The following is a 19,182-nucleotide window of genomic DNA, read 5'->3' as shown; positions in this document are numbered from 1 at the left end:
TAGATCAGCATCGGCCTGCCTACTTGTGGTTTTAAGGATAAAGACGTTAAAGTGGGGTGGCAGAAGCTTTCTACACCTGCCCCGAAACTATGGAACACGTTGCCCATCAGTCTTAGAAATCAAACCAATCTACTGCTGTTCAGGAAAGCTTTGAAAACATGGTTATTCGTTCCTTAACCATAGCCGATCTTACAGTCCTTGCATAGATTTATGACAGCTAGCGCTAAGACACCATGGCATACACGCGCTCTACAAAACCTTAATTTCATTTGATTCAAACTTGTGATCTGCGCTTCGCAGCAGATGTCATTGGTGGGCCTTAAGTCACAAAGCCAGTAGTGGGAGTGTCCGAAGTGTGCGAAGGAAGACCTTGGTGGCAAGAGTGGTGCCGGGAGACACATCAGACGATAGGTAGCAGAGATTTTTGGGCAGCGCCCTGGGGCTTTGTTGCAGCGCTATGGACTACGCGGTAAAATGGCGGCGCCCATCAAGATAACAAGTCTCTGGGCCCGATACGGAAACCGCAACGCCTACGTCGGAAATCGGCTACAAGGTCCTAGTTACATAGGAAGCGCAGACACAGGTATTTAGAGCGCTGAAGAAAAGGAAAAGAAAAGCGAACAGGTGCGATGCTGACGCAGCATTCCGCATGCTGAGATATGCTGTGGCTGGATGAACATTCGGATTGACGAACGCTTTCAATGCTACGCCGGCGCAATCATGAGTGCATGAGAAGCACACTTAAGTGACAAACAAACAATAGTGGGGGCCTGTGTGACGTGTGCGGCTGGCAGGATCGCACTGGCCTGTTGTGATAATCCGATGACCGGGGAGTGTGCGGAATGTTCCCCATACTATTGGTGCCAGCCCTGAAGTGGGAATTGCGGTGCTGTGGGCGAGAGCTGCTCCTGCTGAGATCTTCATGACTGATTCTGTGTCAACAGAAGGAGAGGGGCTGGGTACGGCCTGCCGTCGGCGGGATTGGCAGGACCCTGCTGAACACTTCAGGGATAGGAGCGTTGAGGCACCTGATACCGCCTGGGGCATTGCCTTTCTGATGTACTGTGGCATGTGGTGAGGTGGCAGCTGAGGGGGAATTTGAAGAGCATATTGTTAAGGGCATTCTGGACCCCCTCATAGACTTTCACGTCCTCCTTGCTGCGGCTGGCGAGGGGGGCCTAGAAGTTGTCTGTGCCTGGCGTGATCGCACTGGGTCAGCTGTTAGCATCCGGCGAGTGGGGAGTGTCCTGAGAGTTCCCCATACTGCTGCTGCCAGCCTTTGAAGTGGGCCCGGATGTGCTGTGAGTGAGAGCTGCTCCTGCGGGGCCTTTCACAACAGAGACTGTATATAGCAGGAAGGAGCTTACTACCTACTTGCTTATATTATTTACCTTGTCCTTTTGTTGTTTACCTTCTAGTACCTCCGTTTATCTCACCTTCAGATCCCTGGTCCATGCTTCATATATTGACTTAGAATTTGATTCTCTCTTTTTGCTTAGGTCTATGTGGCAGGCCCTACAAAATTGTTTGACAAAATCTAACGCACGTCCGATAACTTTTGCCTTCTACCTCCCAACTACTGTCTCTTCCACTACCTCCTAACTCTGTCTGACTACCGCTCCCTTCATACCTACCTACCTACCTACATGACTCGTATTCTCATGTCTCTGGCCTCTTTCTCTCATATCATCTTGTGACCACATTCCCCTCTTTTTTCTTCTCCTCTGACGAATCCTCCCCTTAATCTTTCCCAATCACTGCGTCCTTCTACTCCTCCCTTTCCACGTCTCTCCCTCCACAGCTTCAACTCACTGCCCTCCCTTAACTGCTCACGTGACTATCTGACTTGCCCTCCTCACTGTTCCCCGCTTTCACAAATCTCGCACTGGTGGAACCCGTTTCTCTGTTCTTGCTCCCCGGTTCTGGAACTCCCTTCCTCTTTCTATGCGTTCGATCCCTATTTTTTCTCATTTCCGTAAAGCGCTGAAAACTTTTCTGTTTGCCCTGGCCTACCCCTGCTAAACCTCCTGGCCCTGTCTGTTCGGTTCTTCAGAGCTCCCAGCGCCAGGAAGCCGTTTGGCCATCGTGCGCTCTACAAATATTTTTCATTCATTCATTCATTCATTCATTCATTCATTCACCTCTCTTTCTTTGCCCAATACGCCTCCTCCCAATTTCCCTTCCCCCACCCAGGACCTTTCTCTATCTAAACATGGTCCCAACAATACAGCCCCCAGGCAGGAGATACGTGCCTCTGTTCAAACCTTATGCACCTCGTGCAACCTTCCCCCCTCTTTGCTCCTACTCTTTCCAGCTTCTGTCCTTTGTCCTCAGCCCTCATTTGCCCTTGCCCTTTGTTCCCCACCCTGTTTTTCTGTGAACCTTAGACAGACTTCCTTTCCTCATATGGTTTTCTCTTCCCTTATTCTCACTCCCTCTCGTCCCCTACCCCCCACTACTTTCTCTCGCCTTTCACTCCTCCCCTAATTGTATTGCTGATTGTCTTACTTAATGTTTACTTGTTGATTCTCTTCTAGTATATTGTTGAACCACATTGTTACACTTCCTGTCGTCTCTCCTCTTGTCTCCTACCGCATCCTCCCTCTATGTCTCTCCCTCCCTCCTCTCTAAATGTTTTGAGACTGAACTATTTTGTCTGATGCCTGATGGAGCTACTTTTAGCTATAGGGGAGATGGGCCTTGGACTCCCTCCTTAGTCGTCACCTACCCAGTCGGTCTTTAAGCAGACTTCTTTTCGTCTCTCCTTATTGTCTCTTCCCTAGGTCCTATCCTCTCTCCCCTGAATCTCTCCCCTTGCCATCTACTCTGCCTACCCCCTGTCCCTTGTGCCCTTTGACAAAGCACTCCTTCTCCCCTTGTTGGGGAAAGATCCAATATTTATACTCTGGAATCTCAGCGAACCAGCTGAGTGAGTCCACTGCGTCAAGGGAGCCACTCCCACTTGAGGTATGGTATGGCACCCCTTGCCAAAGCACTCCCTCTCCCCTTTCTGGGGAAGGATCCAGTATGTAGGCCTTGGAGTCTCAGAGACCTCTCCAAGAGAGTCCACTGCGTAAAGGGAGCCTCTCGCAATAGAGATAGGAAAGGGATTTCACTTCCCCTGGTATCACAGCTTACTGGACTTTGGAAGTTGCCTTGACTCGTCTACCGGTTTGTGTCCCCGTCACCCTTCCCCTCTTCTCCCCTTGCTGTGACTCTCACCCTCCCCTGCCTTCCTCTTTCCCACCTTCATTATCTGTCTATTTCCCCTACTCCAACCCCCCCTGAATCTCTCACCGTACCTTCTTTTCCCCTTACGTATTTGTGCTTATTGTTTATCTGAACCTTACAAGTAACTATGTTGCCATGCTCTAAGAACTATGTAACCTTTGTAACGATGTAACCTGCAACTGTGATCTGATGCTAATGTAAAGCGCTCTGATACCTCCGGGTCTAGCCAGCGCTATATAAAACTTTAAAAAATAAAATGAAGGCCGCATGTTAGGACTGAGGTGTATTGTAGCACATCTGGTGCAATCCAGCACTGGTTGCAGGTCAGTAATGGTATGGGAGCATGCATGTGTTTCTTAGTACTTTAATAACAGTGGGTGGGTGAGCATGTCAGATTTAAGGTGTGTAGTATACCTGCATGAATGTACCTTAAATGAATAAGCACCTGGGTGGTGTCAACGGTAATGATTCAGATGTGTGGCAGAGGTTCATGTGGTTGGTCCTGGTATTCAATCAGCTGTGCATGGGTGCCGACAATCAGCTTTGTAGTGTATGGCAGAGCTGCACGTGGGTCCTAGTACTGTGGTACAGGGGTGGGTGCTGAAGGTCAGGACTGCAGTGTGTGGCGGAGTAGCTTGTGGCCCCCTAGGATTGAGTACTAATCCTGGAAAGCTTTGGAAAGGCCTTTTGGATAATCTAGAACTGCCAAATAGACCAGCTTTAAAGGGCCAATATGTAGGCTTTTTTGTTTTGGATCCGGTCACAAGATAAAAAAAATAAAATAAATATACAGCCACTCTGGCACGTTACAAGCTGGCTCATCTGGCAGTGCCAGACAGCCTGAAAGGCCAGTTCAACACTGGGAGTGGGGTGCATTGCAAGAGCATTGGGAAGTGGCTTCATGTCCGGCTTGCTAAATATGGGTTTGTGGGTTCAAGAAATAAGCGTATATGATGGAGGTTTATTTTATTGATGTATTTAGGTGCACTGTACACTTGTTAGTGCCCCCAAGTAAAACAGTGGTTTAACAGTGGGTACTTACTACATCTCATTAATCATTAATCAGTACAGTAGAGCTATGTTTGTGTCCCAGTACTGGAAGAGCAGTGGGTGGGTGCCGCTATGGACGTTAACTAAGTCACCAGGGGTAGCAAATGACACCCAAGGTTTGCCCTTTACAGCCACTACCCTTGTGACCCTTGGCGCAAAGGTAGCAGGACCAGAACAGAAACAGGATTAAGGATTTGTGTTAATTTTTTTTTTTATCAGCATCCCTGTCTACATCATGCATGCTTGCAGGACATGTATTCCGTGTGAAAATGACCGAAAGCTCACTCCTAAAAAAAATAATCTTTTTATTTAACAAGCCCATCATACAATCCAAAGTATCAAATCTCATTGTAAGTACACAGTTACAGTACAGCATATGTATTACATTTTGAAGCGGTCAAAGCACAACATAACAATACACAGTTTAGTATTGGGCGTGGGCTTTCCACTTCCTTCTTCTCAGTACATGGCCCAAGTAGATGCTCACAGGTAAATCATGTCTCCAACAATGCACCCCTGTACTCCAGCCAAGGGGCCCATTTCTTCTCCCACTTTCTAGGGCACCCTCTGCTATTGTAATCCACTTCTTCTGCCCTCTGGCACCAGCCTAGCTCAGCCTCCCATTCTGCCACCGACGGGGGGAGAGGAGCCCCCACAGCCTTGCTATGTTGCGTTTCCTCACTCCTGCCCCCAACGACAACCAAAGCCTATTATGTCAGGGCCAGCCCTCTTTCCCTTGGATCATTAAAGCAGCCATTTACTGTCCATTGGCACGCATACCTCTAGATATCACAGTCATCACCTCCTGCCAATACTTGTGAATCACAGGGCACAGGAGCCCTCCTGCGCACAGCCCATCGCACATTGTGATGTCTCTACCATCCCCCGTTTATGTAGCACGGTGCGTGGATAATAAGAACGATGCTAGACTAAGTTGTATCAGCCGGAGTCTGGTTTGGATCTATGCTTCTCAGGGACTCTGTAGGGCTTCCACCAATTCATCATCAATGTTACCTATATGATCTTTCCGGGCATGCCTAAGGGAGCCCCAGGGGTCACAAATTGTTCATCAATTGCCGATAGATTACCGATATCCACTTTTCTGGAATGAGGACTGCAAGCAAACAGTCCTCTAAAGGGGAGAAGTCAGGGGGGTCTTCACCCTCCTGAATATGAACCCGGCGTGCAAGTCCAAGCTGAAGGTAACGGAGCCTCAGGAAGCCAAAAAAATTCATATTCCTGACCACGGGCTTCAAAGGCTAGTAATCCTCTGTTCCACCACAAGTCACCAAGGGGCTCAATACCTCTATTTGTCCACTGTGAGATGCCCCAAAGCCTGGAAACATCCCTCAGCTGATCACTGTGCCCAAGAGGGGCTTTGCTGTCAGACTAGAATGCCATCTCAGACAGTGATTGGCCTCAGTTCAACACCCACAACAATCGCCGTAAGTAGCAGCAAACCCATCCTCTCCTGGCGGGCGTACAGAACGGACTCGTAATTACCAGCTGGCATCACCGCTCTGTCAACCCTGTAGGCCAGCTCTCCCCAGTCTGAATATACCCAGTTGTTGATTACCAGGAGCTGCAAGACCCAGTAGTATTCTTTAATGTCAGGGATTGTCAATACACAGTCATAGATCCTTATCTGTAGTTTTCCTAAGGCAATACGCGGATCAGTACCATTCTTCTCGTTTACGTATAATCTTGTTGTGGTATTATCCATTCAGTCCTACCCCCGTGAATTTCAGAATAGAGGAAGAAACAAATAGAAGGCTTGTCCGACAGCTCTTAACACCAGAACTTAATCTGAACTTTCTTTTCTTGCTCGGACACTTAATATTCAAGTCTTGAATCGGAATTTGGTACAATGGTTCAGACCTATGCAGGAAGACATCATGCTCTTAGGCATTTCAGCAAGAGCATAGGCGCCTGCAGTGGTTTATGAAGTTACTTTGCTAATGCTCTAAGAGCGGACTGTAGGTCTCTTGATCCAAAAGAGGCAAAAGGAAGCAGAAATGGCTGCCCTCTCTTCCAATGTGTGAAACCCGGCAAAGTCATGCAGCGAATTGTTTACTGGAGGAGGTGTAGGCGATTCTGCTATTTGAAGGGGATGTCCGGCCAGTCCTACCCCGATGAATTTTGGATCGAAAGAAAAAACAAATCTAAAGCTTGTCTGGCAGGAACATTTATGTGGAGTTTCTTTCTATGTACAGACATGAGACCTCTTTTTTTCCTCCGTAGTTTTATTTAGCGCCAACTGGACCCGAAGGTATCAGAGCGCTTTACATGAGCACCACTTGCGTTACACTAGGATACATTCATAAAAAAATTGGGGACACAAGGAGATGAAGTGATTTGCCCAGCATAACAGGATGTTGAGCGTCATGGTAAAGACTTGAACCCGGTTCCCCTGGTTTGAGATCGACCGCCCTAGTCATTAGGCTACATCCTCTCCCAACCTCTTGTTGAGTGGTCTTGAAGGTGGGCACACCACCCTTCCACAGATACATCTGAAGTTATTACACAACGCAACTGAGGTGGAAGAAAAGATAGGGCTCTCCCTATATTCTTTGTTGACTTCCACCATTTGAGTGACACTCATTCTGAGAGTGCACATTATGAAGATGGCAAAAGAACCTGGAGTCCACTAAATGTCCAAGTTTTGAATCAGAATTTGGTAGACTGGCTTAAATCTATGAAGAAAGACATCATGCTCACAAGGCATTTCAGCAAGCGCACATTCGTCTGTGGTTGTTTATGAAGTTACTTTGCTAATGTGCTGAGCCCTCCCGCATATCTCGATGTTTTTGCTTCTTTTATATCTATTATGGCCCTATAAACTGAACATTCCGATTCTTGATGTCAAGGAGGATTAGTCTCTGTTGACTGCAAGTCCCAGCTGTTAAAATGTTTGATGCAGAGTGGAACCAAGTTTTTTTGTTGAGCCTGTAGATGAACCCTTGATGATCTAGTCATCCAGATACCGGCAAACCTGGTGTCCAAGACGTCGAAGATGGGCTGGAACTAGTGCCATACACAGTTAATTCAAACTGGAGAAATTGTCAATGTTTGCGCTGTAGGACTATATGAATATATGCATCTCTGAGGTCCAGAGACGCCACATACTTGTTTTCCATAGGTAGCAGTAAAACCTTGTGGTGTCACCAATCTGACAGTGTTATTAGCAAGTAATTGTACTGCTGTAAATCCAAAATGGGCCTATGTTCTTTCGAGGCATACTTTAGAAAAATATGGCGTAAAAACCCACATTCTGGCGTTTCTTTAGATGTTTTCTATAGTTCCCTTTTGTAACAAGTTGAGAAACTCTGCTTTCAACAAGCATAGGCATCTGTGCTTGCGCGGTCTAGTAGGAGGATGCTGAAAATAGAATTACATCCAACTCCAATTTCTTTTGTGGTAATTCTTACCCATGAATTGTAGAAAGCAGAGATAATGCCATCTAACACAGTGGTGCCCCTTTGGATGCAAGTGGTGATAGCTGGTGCCTGAATATACACAATGGTATCATGAATCTTGAGATTAGGACTGTTCTCCTCTGCACTTTCATGGAGGTTTGTTGCATGTCTCAGCTGGCATTGTTTGGTATAATTGTTGTTGTTAAGACCCAGAATATGACAGTATGGTTGCAGCTAACACAGAGGAGATCTTCAGAATTGGTAGCTTTTCTACTAGCTTCCCAAAATGTGCAGAGGTCGTCTATGTTGTAGAGCTCCGACCTGTCGGAAGCCCAGATTTGTAACATTCATTGCAGAATCAATCAGAACACCAAATGCTTGCTGTACTTCAAGGAGTATTGCCTTTACCTCTTGTTGTTTGGTTATCTAGCAGGAGGTCTTGGTAGAGTGTAATGTCTGACAACAATTGACAGTCATAACTGACCAGGACAGACGTGGGTTGGCGTTTTTCAATTTCCATTGTCATCATAGACAAAACTCTTACTGAAAACATTAATTCTATGTCTCTCTCTGCCAGGTGGCGCAATTCCCAGTTTTCCAATATTTGTTGATCTCCTTTGTTTGGCCTGCATAACAACAGAATCTGCTTCGGGAGACAAAAGATGCATGTTAGAGGTACTTTATATTTGTTAACCAATCTGTAAACCACAGCTGTCACTATTGCCCCAATGCGCATGTTTAACACCCTTTTGCTATAGATGATATTTGATCGGAATTGTTTTAACAGATTTTCTGACCGGCTCTTTTAAGGAGCTAGAGAAAGCAGTAATTTTCCCTATTTGCTATACAGCGATAAAATCTCTTGAGCACCCTTTCTACCAGCGTGTGAAACCTCATCTAGCAAAGGGTCTACAGGAGGAGGTGTAGGTTGTTCTGCTGTTTGGAGGGCATAAGTCATCTCACTTGTTCCCTGTAGTTTTAGATCAGTCTTGCAGCTCCCCTTTCTAAATGTTTGTGTATTATTTTTTCTCAGGTGTGTCTATTTGCATGGGTCTCTGTAGCAGCTCAGTGAAATTTTGAACCTGGTGAAGTGGGGTTGGGAGTGGTGGTGGCTCAGTTTCTGGCCCATAGTCTGATACTTCTGGCAAAATGAGAATTTTGTGGAGTCAGACTGTTTCGAAGGTTATGCAGCGGGTTCAACAGGGAAATCTTACTATCATACGCATGGTTCTTTTAGGAGGTCCACATGTAGCCTCATCAGAGGTCATAGTCTATCATCATCAAATACCCATTTATATGGGGGCTAACTGTGGGCCTTTGTGAAAATATTTCTGTCAAGTGCAGCTCATGATGGGGCTGCGATTAACAGGAATACTTTCACAAAAGTCCACTATCAGCCCGCAGCTGCACTCTATTAAGGAATGAAGTGCATCAAGTTAAAAAGCACGACGTGTGCTTTACATGTCGTGTTTTTGAACTTGATGCATTTTTTTTGTTCGTTAATGGAACACGGCTGGGGGCTGATTGTGGGCCGTTGTGAACAAATTTCTGTCAATTGCAGCGCATGATTGTGTGCTCCTACACCTGCTTTTCGCAGTGTAAAACAGGTGCTGACATGGCTGAACTCTTCAAAAAGAAGTTCTTTTGCATGTGCTTTTTTTATAAGTACATATAAAGTATAATCTTATACTGGCTTAAAGGACCTTTAGACAGACGTTTTCAAACATTTTAGACTTCAAATTTATGAAGGAAGCTCTGTCCCTGTTCCTCTCAACATGGAGCTATATAAGTTACCCCCGAATAGAGCTATATGGTTAACATTCTACAGTTTAGTTTTCATACTGGAAAGAGTAAGAATAGAATCGGATTTCTGCCAGTGCTAGCCCGCCTTTCTCTAGCTTCATCCTGAGCTTCTTACATGAAAAGCCTAGGTCCTTTGGAAGATCAAATGAAGCTACCTATTCACCCATGGATATTGGAGATATGATCTTTTGTGAATGTAAGTGGTATTGTGTTGAATAGGTAAGTTAGTTTTGACAGGATATTTATCTGTTGGTCCGGCTGTATTTTGTTAGGGGTAGATTACGCTATTTATTAAATAGGCCATCTATCTCTTGTTACTTTGCTCATATTTATCTTTGTTATATTCTCAAATTTTTACCTGGTAAGGGCTCCTAGATATCTCGTCTTAGATCGGCTTTCCTTTTCAATATATGTTAATGTACATCACATTATCTCAGTTTGAGTATTGTTGATCTGGAATCTTGATAACGCCCCAAAACCTCCATCTCTTCAATGTGCACAATTGTTGTGTTACAAATGTCAGTTTATAAGATAATATCATCTGCCCAGGGGTCAATTTCTCAACAACAAAAAAACTTGGGACACAAAGGATAACCTAATTGTGAGTTTTGATACTCTTAGCAAGAGGCTCACTATACATTAACATAAGTAACTGGGAAAGTGAACATCCCTACCTCGTCACTCTAGTAATATTGATTCTCTTTTTTAGATTCTTGTCAAAATAGAGGGCGGCTCATAATATTTTTTTTATAGTAATGTTTATTGAAGTGGGGCTTATCCCAAAAGCTGGTATCATCTCCCAAAGATATATCCAATTTATTCTGTCAAATGACTTCGCAACATCTATTAAAACTATTGCCAGTATGTTCATGTATGTGGTTGCCAGATATATGTAGCCAATAAGTAGTTGTGTTAGGTCACAAATGAGTCTATTCGAAATCAACTCTTTATCGGCATGTATACATTTCGGTTCAAGTTTAATAATGATATGAGTTTGTAGGAATCATCTCTCTTTGGGTATTTGTTAGGTTTTAGTATCAGGACTATTGTATCTTCTTTCCAGGAGGGAGGAGTTTCTGAGTTGGTTCAGGAGATTTAATTAAACATTTCCTTCCACATGGGATCTTGCAATGCTATTAAACTTCGTATAAAAGTGTTATTGGGATGCCTACCATCTATTAAAGCTGCTTTCCCAGGCTAAGCTTTTTTTTATTTTGTGAGAGATTTTCTCCTCAGTGATCTCTTCTGATAGGGCTTATTTTTTGCTCTTCTGAGGGAAACAAAGATGTCTGCTCTTAACCCCTTCCATGCTCATGACGAGCTCAGCTCGTCATGCAGTACACTGCTCATGTGCTCATGACGAGCTGAGCTGGTCATGAACAATGATATTCAAGGAAGTGCAGCATCCGGGATGAATTGCTGTAGCACTGAAGGTGTTCAAGGAAGTCCGGCATCCGGGATGAATTGCTGTAGCACTGAAGGTGTTAAGCCATGTTTCTATATTAGATATGTCAGGTAGATTAGTTTCTGTATGAAGAGAACTGGACATCTTAGGTAAGCATGCTTCCAGATCCTCTGTTTTATTTTATATGTTGCTTATATCATCAATCGCGAATTCTGATTTCTGGTTATATCGATCCTCATTCCTCATTGTCTGTGCTAAAAGACCTCCACTTTTTTCCATATATTCAAAAAGCTTGATTTTGTTGGCGTCCTAAAGTGCTCGACGTTTTTCTCTATCATGGCCCTGAATTAATGTCTCCTGCCTAACTTTTGATTATGAGTATTTGCAGCACTTTTGGAAAAAAAATTCTAGTTATATCCTGAGTTTACGTATTTCCTGCTCTTGGGCGCTGTCTTCATTTTGCTCAATTTTAAAATATAGTTGCTGATTAGCTGCACATCACTATTCAAATAAATGCCTAACAGGCATCCAAAACAAATATGTCCCTGCATTGAATTGAAAGTACGCAAGGCTTTCCCTAACACTTGAATGAGTTCTGGGTCTAATAACAAAGTATGATTTAAGATTTACCTACACTGCCTGCTAATGAAGCACAAAGGACAAGATTACTGATGAGTGATCTGAGAAATGCACTAGAATATGTCTAATATCTTTCACTTTATACAATATTGTCCAATTAATGGTAATCTAATCTAGAGTAATGGCCATGTTTCTTACTTTGGAATGTGTAGCAATTCTGGGATTCCATCTTCCTATATCAAATATCTCATAAACCAAACTCCTGCAAAATATTCTACAATGTGTTGCTGACTTTCAGAATATTTATCAAACTCTGCTTTGATGACCTATCAAACACCTCGAATCAATACTGGCATAGGGAACTCCAAAGAAGTTAGTGCAAGAGCGTTTAATGTGGCATACCACCAACATTTGGGCCTTTAAGACCAGCGCATGTGAAATTTACATGATTTCTTTTCAGATTACAAATTATCCACCTTCCTGTGGAGTTTGTTATCTGACTAATAACCATTATCCCCAAATTATGTTTTAGGATTAGGGCAGCTCCTTTTGAAATGCCCATGTGATCTGCACCTTCATAATGATGTAACCAACTCCCTTCATTTATTAGTGTTTAGCCCTTTGACCATTTCAAATAAGTTTCTTGCACGATTAAAATGTGTAATTCACAGTGTTCCAAATATTGCAATATACAAGTCTGCTTCCTTCAAACTTGAATATCATTTACATTCCATGATATGCAACAACATTCTCTAGTTTTTTCATTCCCACCCCATAAAGAGTGTTCTGCAATGAACTGCTCAGAGAGATACTGAATATTGGCTTGCCTTTGTTGAACATGTTTGACATGAAGACATTTTGTTTATATTTTTATCCCAATGCTCCCCACCCGATGTACCTCCAGGGAAATCTTCCCATTATTTATTTACTTTTTTAAATATGTTTTTATTAGCAATGTAGGACAACATGAAGGACTAGGAGCAATAAAATACACATTATGGTGGTGCACACACGATGGAGTATCATGGCATACATAACTTGATTTATCAGATATATGCTGTGTACGGAGCAACCATTTGTGCATCTGGTTCATTGACAGCCAGGAAGAGTTAAGGATAGGAAAAAGGTGTAGGAGAGGGATAGAGGGAGCGTGGGAACAACAATGTAACAGTGTGAGAGCTCTGTAGTACATGATATTTGTAAGTGAGGGACTAGGGATCCTTGCATCCAAGTATAATACCATTAAAAATGGAATACATTGCAGTTTAACCTGCAGAAGGGGCATCACTCATCTGCTACAGCAGGGATATAAATGTAGTGGTCATCAGGCAAATGATGAGGAAAGGGAGAGAGGGAAGGTTGGATACGCAGAAGATGGCAGGGTGTGCCAGGAGTAGCTAATAGTTGGTAAGTTGTGTCATTCAGCACAAGAAGCTCCTGTTCTTGCTGCATTTGTTTTCATAATGGAGCACGGCTGGGGGCTGTTTGTGGGCCATTGTGAAAATATTTCTGTTAATTGCAGCGCATGATGGTTCAGGATCTCGCCCCTGAAGAGATCCTGAACTAACAAACAGTTCTCCAACACCCATCTACCTTAACGAACTTACCCAGATACTGAGTGATGACTTGTGGATGCTTACTCTATTTTTGTACTCCAACACCACTCCAGGAGGCAGAGAGGCTGCTCCTTTGATTAGTATTTATTCCAAGCCTTACCCCGAAAAGGGGGCTATTATATCACTGCCATGGTTTTAATGTTGGTGAAAAAGGTGTCTGCCTCCATTTTGGACTTCAACAAGGCAAGTCAATTCCTCTACTTCGAGAAATTTAAAATGCTAACTTTGATGCAGAGGTTGACAGTACAGTTATTACAGGAAGTAGCTCTTTCACATTAGGGATCTGGACTCGATAGCTTCCCTCTGCTGTAGGAGAAGGTCCGCTGTTATCCATAGTTAAACCATTGCTTTTGTTCTTTAATGCTGCTCTGAGGCAGTCTGATCTAGCCCCAATGCTCTGAAGCTGGGCAGGCAGCTTCAAAAATCACCTTGATCCTGCTGCTGCTATCAGACCCGCTCTGAAACTCCGACAGTCACCGCTAGAACAACACGCACGTGCCTGACTGCCTGTGATTATTATAAAGTAGTAACAATGGTATGGTCTAGAGGGTGGGGGAAGAGTCGCGGCAGTTGGGGCGACACTACTCCGCCCTTTAAAAAGACCCACCCTAGGGGTCATATTAGATACAGTGCCCTGGGGGCTCAACTGGCGTGTGTGCCCATTTTTTTCACACAGAGCTGTATCATTTTAGACCATGCGTCTGTTTGATTTTAGTTCGAGCCTAGGCAGCGTAGTGCTGTTCTGTGAGGCATGCTGTATCGAGGAATGGCATAAAAGCTCTGCCCATTTCCTACCAATCTTTTTAATTGGCTTCTGTCCTTTCGAAATGATTGCTTTTAATTTGTGAATAGGCTTAGGAGTCCCTTCTTGGTACGGCTTTGTCTGCCTTTGTATCCTCCCATAACAACTGGACTTTTTACTTGTGTTGTTACACGATCTGCTTTACCTAGTGGGTGAGCACGGTTTTCTTTAATGATCTTTCCTATTCCACCCACGACGTCGCAGCAAGCCACCACCTTTTATATCATGTCATTTACTCATATTTTTTCATTTCCAGCACAGTCCGCGTTATTATTATTAAAACATTTATAGAGCGCGAACGAAGGCCCTTGGGCATCTCGGCGCTGAAAATCTCTGCAGTGTTTAACCAACAAGGGGAGCTAGATTTTATTGATTAAAAAGCCAGGTCTTGAGTTGCTTACGAAAAGACCAGAGTGAGGTACTTGTTTTGATCGAGTATGGCAAGGTATTCCAGAGTTTTGGTGCGGCTACAAGGAATCTTCTGTCACCCCATGAGACAGATTTGGTACGGGGTACCACCAATTCGTGTGAACTGGATGAGCGCAGTGTTCTGGAAGGACTGTAGGGAATGAGATTTTGAGTAAAAAAAGCAGGTCCGATATTGTGAAGAGCCTTGTACACTATGCAGAGGGACTTGAACATGATTCTATTTCTTACAGGCAGCCAGGGCAACGGTCTTATAGTTTCTGACGCAGATTGGTGTTTGGGGATTCGTCCAAGGAGCCTGGCGGCTGCATTTTGAATGATTTGCATTTTGTGTAACACTCTTTCTTGGGCACCCAAAAACAGAGCATTACAGTAGTCTAATGTAGAAAGTACCAGGGAGCTTACCAGGGTTTTTCCAGCTTCCTCTGGTAGAAATGGCAAGATTTTTTTTATGAGCCGTAGTTTGTGGAAGGCTGAAGAGGAGATCTGGTTTGCGTGAGGTAGGAAGTTAAGGCGGTTGTCAAACATGACTCCCAAGTTCCTCACCTTGCTAACCGGAGCCGGGGGCTGGCCCATGGATAGCAGCCACCAAAGGGAGGACCATTCTGGGGTCAGGTTGCCGAAAATGACCACTTCCGATTTGTCGGAGTTTAATTTCAGGCAATTGGAAGCCGTCCAATTCCCTATTGCCAGCATGCCCTGATTAAAATTGATGGCTCTTTTGTGCCCATCATTCCTGACGGCAAGGACAAGCTGGGTGTCATCTACAGCGTTAACTACAGCGGCCGTGCTTATTTATTTAATTTACCATTGCAGTATGCTTTCACTTGTGCAGCTGCGCTTATTTAATTCACAGCAGGACCGTTTTTACTTTAGCAGCTGCGCTACAAAAGCTTTCTTTCTGTATTTATTTTTATTACAGGGTATCGAATGGGACCCTGACAGGTAACTACCTTAATGTGACTGTGCCTTCGGAGCCGATTAGGGATCCACGAGTCTAAACAAGTGATAATGAACAACATGCACATCATATACTCTAAGGATAACAGCCTGCAATAATCTACACAGCTTATCGGTACTGTGGAGGAAAAAGCAGGAGAGCCTTTTCAAGGAGTACTTCTCTTTGAAGCTATAAGGTGATTACCATATTCGCAATTTGCATCTTGTGACTGACTTTGGTTACCAAAATCCAGATAAAGGATATAGATATCTATCGCATCTCGGGATCCCGGCTCAGGAAATATTCACATTCGTCAACTACCATTACGCCCTGAAGAAGTTCCGCCTGACGGAACGAAACGCGTTGGCTGGTTTTTCAATTGGAACATTAAAGGAATTTTGAACACTTTTTTGCAATTACGGACTCAGCGTTCTCTTATTTGGAACATTCCTTTCAAACACAGACTTCATCACCGACATATGGTGTAAATCTGACGGTTGGAGCGGTGCATTTCAAAACTTGGCTCAATATTGATTTTTCCCAAAGTTGTTGGGATATACTCTCTGGACAGGGAGTATTTTGAAAACTGCACGCTATTTGAAAGAAAACTTAAAATTACATATTGGTGATAGTTGGATTGGTGCTTAGAAGGTGTTAAAAGTGGTCCACTGTCCATATTGTGTTTCAGAAAATTTTATTTTTATTACACTTTGTGAAAAAGCCCTCCATAGGCACTTTCACATTAATGTTGGCCACGCCCTTTTCTATAGACGCTGCAGCCACACGCATTGTCTGGTTCCAGGCGCACATAACCTTGGCTGCAGCGCACCAAGACCTTACACTGCCGCACACAGAGGAAAAAAATTAGAGGGAACATTGGTCATAGCGATGATCAGAAAATGTGCTCTTCCGTCCATTCCTGTTCTGGTAGAGGGTGTTAAGATTATGGTTCTTGCTTATCCCTGCGCTTCCTTCATGCCACAAAACTATTTTTTACTGCATCGGGCCATATGCAGCCATAGGGGTCGTCAGGATGCATGTCATTTTCTGCATCCTTTTATAGGAGATTAGCAGGAGAATGGAACAGTAGTTTGCTAGGCAAAGTTTCTTTCAGACATTGTTCAGTGAGCTGCTTTGTCTTTTTTGGCATCTGGAATCTTCCGTCAACAAGTGTATTAAAAGGATAATCGTTGACAGTGTGAAGGTTTCTCTATCAATAAAAGCTAAGAATGCATTTTCTGGGGTAAAATGACAACATTGATGTTTGAGGTGAGAGCAAAGCTCAGGGAATCCCTTCTCACTTGACAGCTGGCACAAATCTGAGGTGAAATGACTTCTAAAATGAGTAAGGCTAAGGGCACAGTCACCCCATTGGCTGAAATTCAGGTCTTTTCCAATTAGGTGACTATGCTACTGAAATCGGCAATGTTCTGGGGCATTTTGGGATGCAGTCCCTCAAACTACTATTACAAAGTTACCAGGAGACTCCCACCTAGATGACGGGGAATGATCGAATTGAGCAAGTCTATGAAAGAACCAATGTTGGAGAATGAATGGTTAACGTCTGTTTTTTTATATAATAGAAGCAATGTATTAAAAACAGACAAGTTAATTTGGGATAATCTTGGTTTTTGTTAGTAAGCTGCTCTATGATTACATTTGTCTCAAGCTTTGTTTAGCATTTGTAGTACATCACTATTGGAAGTTATAAAAGATCATGCTTTAAAAACACATACTTAGGATACTGGTCAAGCTTACCAAATATAGCGTCAGTTCAGACCACCCCAACAGAGATCCATGAGAGCAACCTGAACATTGTAGGTTTGTGCACATGGTTCACAGACTGGCACCAGGGTTAGTGCTGAGGGCGTACCATCGTCCTTGAAAGCAAGGTCCATTTTAGTAAATTAGAGCTGAAAGAGGGCCTCAGAACTTTATATGCCACATCGACCACACCAGAACATCTGCATAAGCAGGTCTCTAATGCCTACCTTATGTCCACATGTGAAGGTGTGGTCACGGTCTACACCCGCTGAGATATATGCCCTAGTTTGTTTTTATTCTAGCGCAAATTGAAGGGCACAATCGTAGGAAACAGGGTATGCCCTAGTCCGCAGAGTTTTCTCAATGGTTCTTGACTGTAGGGCCTCAACATGCTGCCCAAAAAGTATTTTTCACACTAGAGGCTTCCTTTAATCCTTTAACCTTTTAGTACTGACCAAAGATTCTCAGGGCAACATGTTTCTGGATAGTTCTTAACATCTGCTTCTTGGACTCTGCTTGTGTTTGAATAGTTTGATTTTCTTATATCCCTCCATATGCAAAAGCTGCTTGTTCTGCAAGTTACCCGGTCTATTGGTCAGAAGGCTGTTCACAGCTTGTTTCTGGGCTACCTCAGCTGACCCCAAGATTCCTGAGACTAGGTTTTTCGATTTCTGCTACCTACTATATTGCTCATTGAGAGGCGCAGCACTACTGCTTTGTTACATCTTGATTATGAGGACAACTGCATTCAGAAATTAAAATCTCGTTATTTGAATTAATCACGGTACTGGAACCCTGCAAACAAATTCTGCAGGCTATGCAATTTTGCTTAGTTGGGGCCATTGAACTCCAGTAGTCTGTGCCCGCCAAAATGAAAGGCTTGTATTTGCTTTAGGTAAATGGAGGCACATATTGATCTTTGGGAGAAGAAGTAGATGGAGGAGGATGGACATTACCTGCTCCCAGTATCAGAGTAGACCAGACATTAATATTCAGCATCATTTGGTTGGATCCAGTTTGAAAATGTGCCCGCATATGATCTTGCGACACCCCTGTCAAACCGTCCAGGGTGAGTGAAAGCAGCTGTATGGAGGAAAGGTGTCAGTGATCAGTAACAGGTATCACAAAACAGCCCATTTCATTCAACATCAAAAACCCAAACATAATCCCACCCTCAAGACACAGATAGACACAATTTCCAATCAACAAAGTCTAAAGGAGCAGAAGTGACAAAGCCCACTGCAGTAAGTTGTAACTAGCAAATTGTGGCACTGGCACGGTCTTACTAGGACACTATCAGGCGTTGCATACACACAGTGGGAATGACTAAGAGCACACAGTGTCAATGATTCACCTAGGCATAATAGGGAGTTAACAACACACTGTGTGTCGGAGTTAAAAATGTATCACGGGAAGAGGATAACAGTGGACTGTGATACTCACCAGGAGGAGCTCCCCGTAGCCAAAGACATGGTTGTCCTCAGTGTTCCCGTTTTTTGGTCTATACATGAAGAGTGCCACACCAGAGACTATCAAAAGCACGCACAAATACTTAGCCAACGGGTACCGCTTCTTCAAAAGAGTAACCCCCAGCAGCATCACTATGTAAAAAAAAAATTAAAAAAAAAACAGAGGACGATGATTGCTGAGTGGAAAGAACAGTACAGAGTATTGTTGCAAGAACACTTGTGATTTTTTTCTAGACAAAACGCATCTGAACAGCCCCCCTGCCCTGTAAACTTTTCGCCTGACTCACCCAATGCCTCTCCTTCGGTGGAATTGACAATCTGTCAATAGACTTAAGGGGGTCCACATTTTTGGCTGGACTGTTTGTAAAATGACAAGATCGCCCAAAGTGAATCCCAGAGTAGGTGAGGGTGGCTAACACTCTTTTATCCCAAACAGATAACAGCTGGCAGCACAAGTCTAGTTGAGGAACACATTAAACTGTGAGCAGCCTACTAACTCCCTACGCTAAAGGTCCATCCAGTTCACTATAAATGCAGTGGCAGCCACCGCCTACATAAAGTGGTAGGGTGGGGGGAAAGGGGAGAAACGGGGAGGTGGGGTGGGCAACAATTTTTTTTTAACATATCTACCACTCCACTCTTGTGGACATTGCCTGCTGCCTCACTGCTAACAGAGCTTGG

At 43.8% G+C, this 19,182-nt stretch overlaps 1 protein-coding gene across 4 annotated transcripts in view; it reads right to left on the bottom strand.

Moving 5' to 3' along the window:
- SLC35B1 (solute carrier family 35 member B1) overlaps positions 1-19,182 on the bottom strand; it is a 271,776-nt gene that overhangs the window by 51,908 nt on the left and 200,686 nt on the right. For all 4 annotated transcript variants that reach the window (XM_086923983.1, XM_086923984.1, XM_086923985.1 and 1 more), the window contains exons 6-7: positions 18,476-18,633; positions 17,989-18,115 (exon numbers count right to left, since the gene is read on the bottom strand). In XM_086923983.1, the coding sequence (XP_086780109.1) occupies positions 17,989-18,115; positions 18,476-18,633 (285 nt within the window). The remainder of the gene's footprint in view (positions 1-17,988; positions 18,116-18,475; positions 18,634-19,182) is intronic.

Source organism: Lissotriton vulgaris, chromosome 5 (genome assembly GCF_964263255.1).
Source record: "Lissotriton vulgaris chromosome 5, aLisVul1.2, whole genome shotgun sequence".
Lineage (NCBI taxonomy): Eukaryota > Metazoa > Chordata > Amphibia > Caudata > Salamandridae > Lissotriton > Lissotriton vulgaris.
This window is presented reverse-complemented; position numbering and strand designations above follow the sequence as displayed.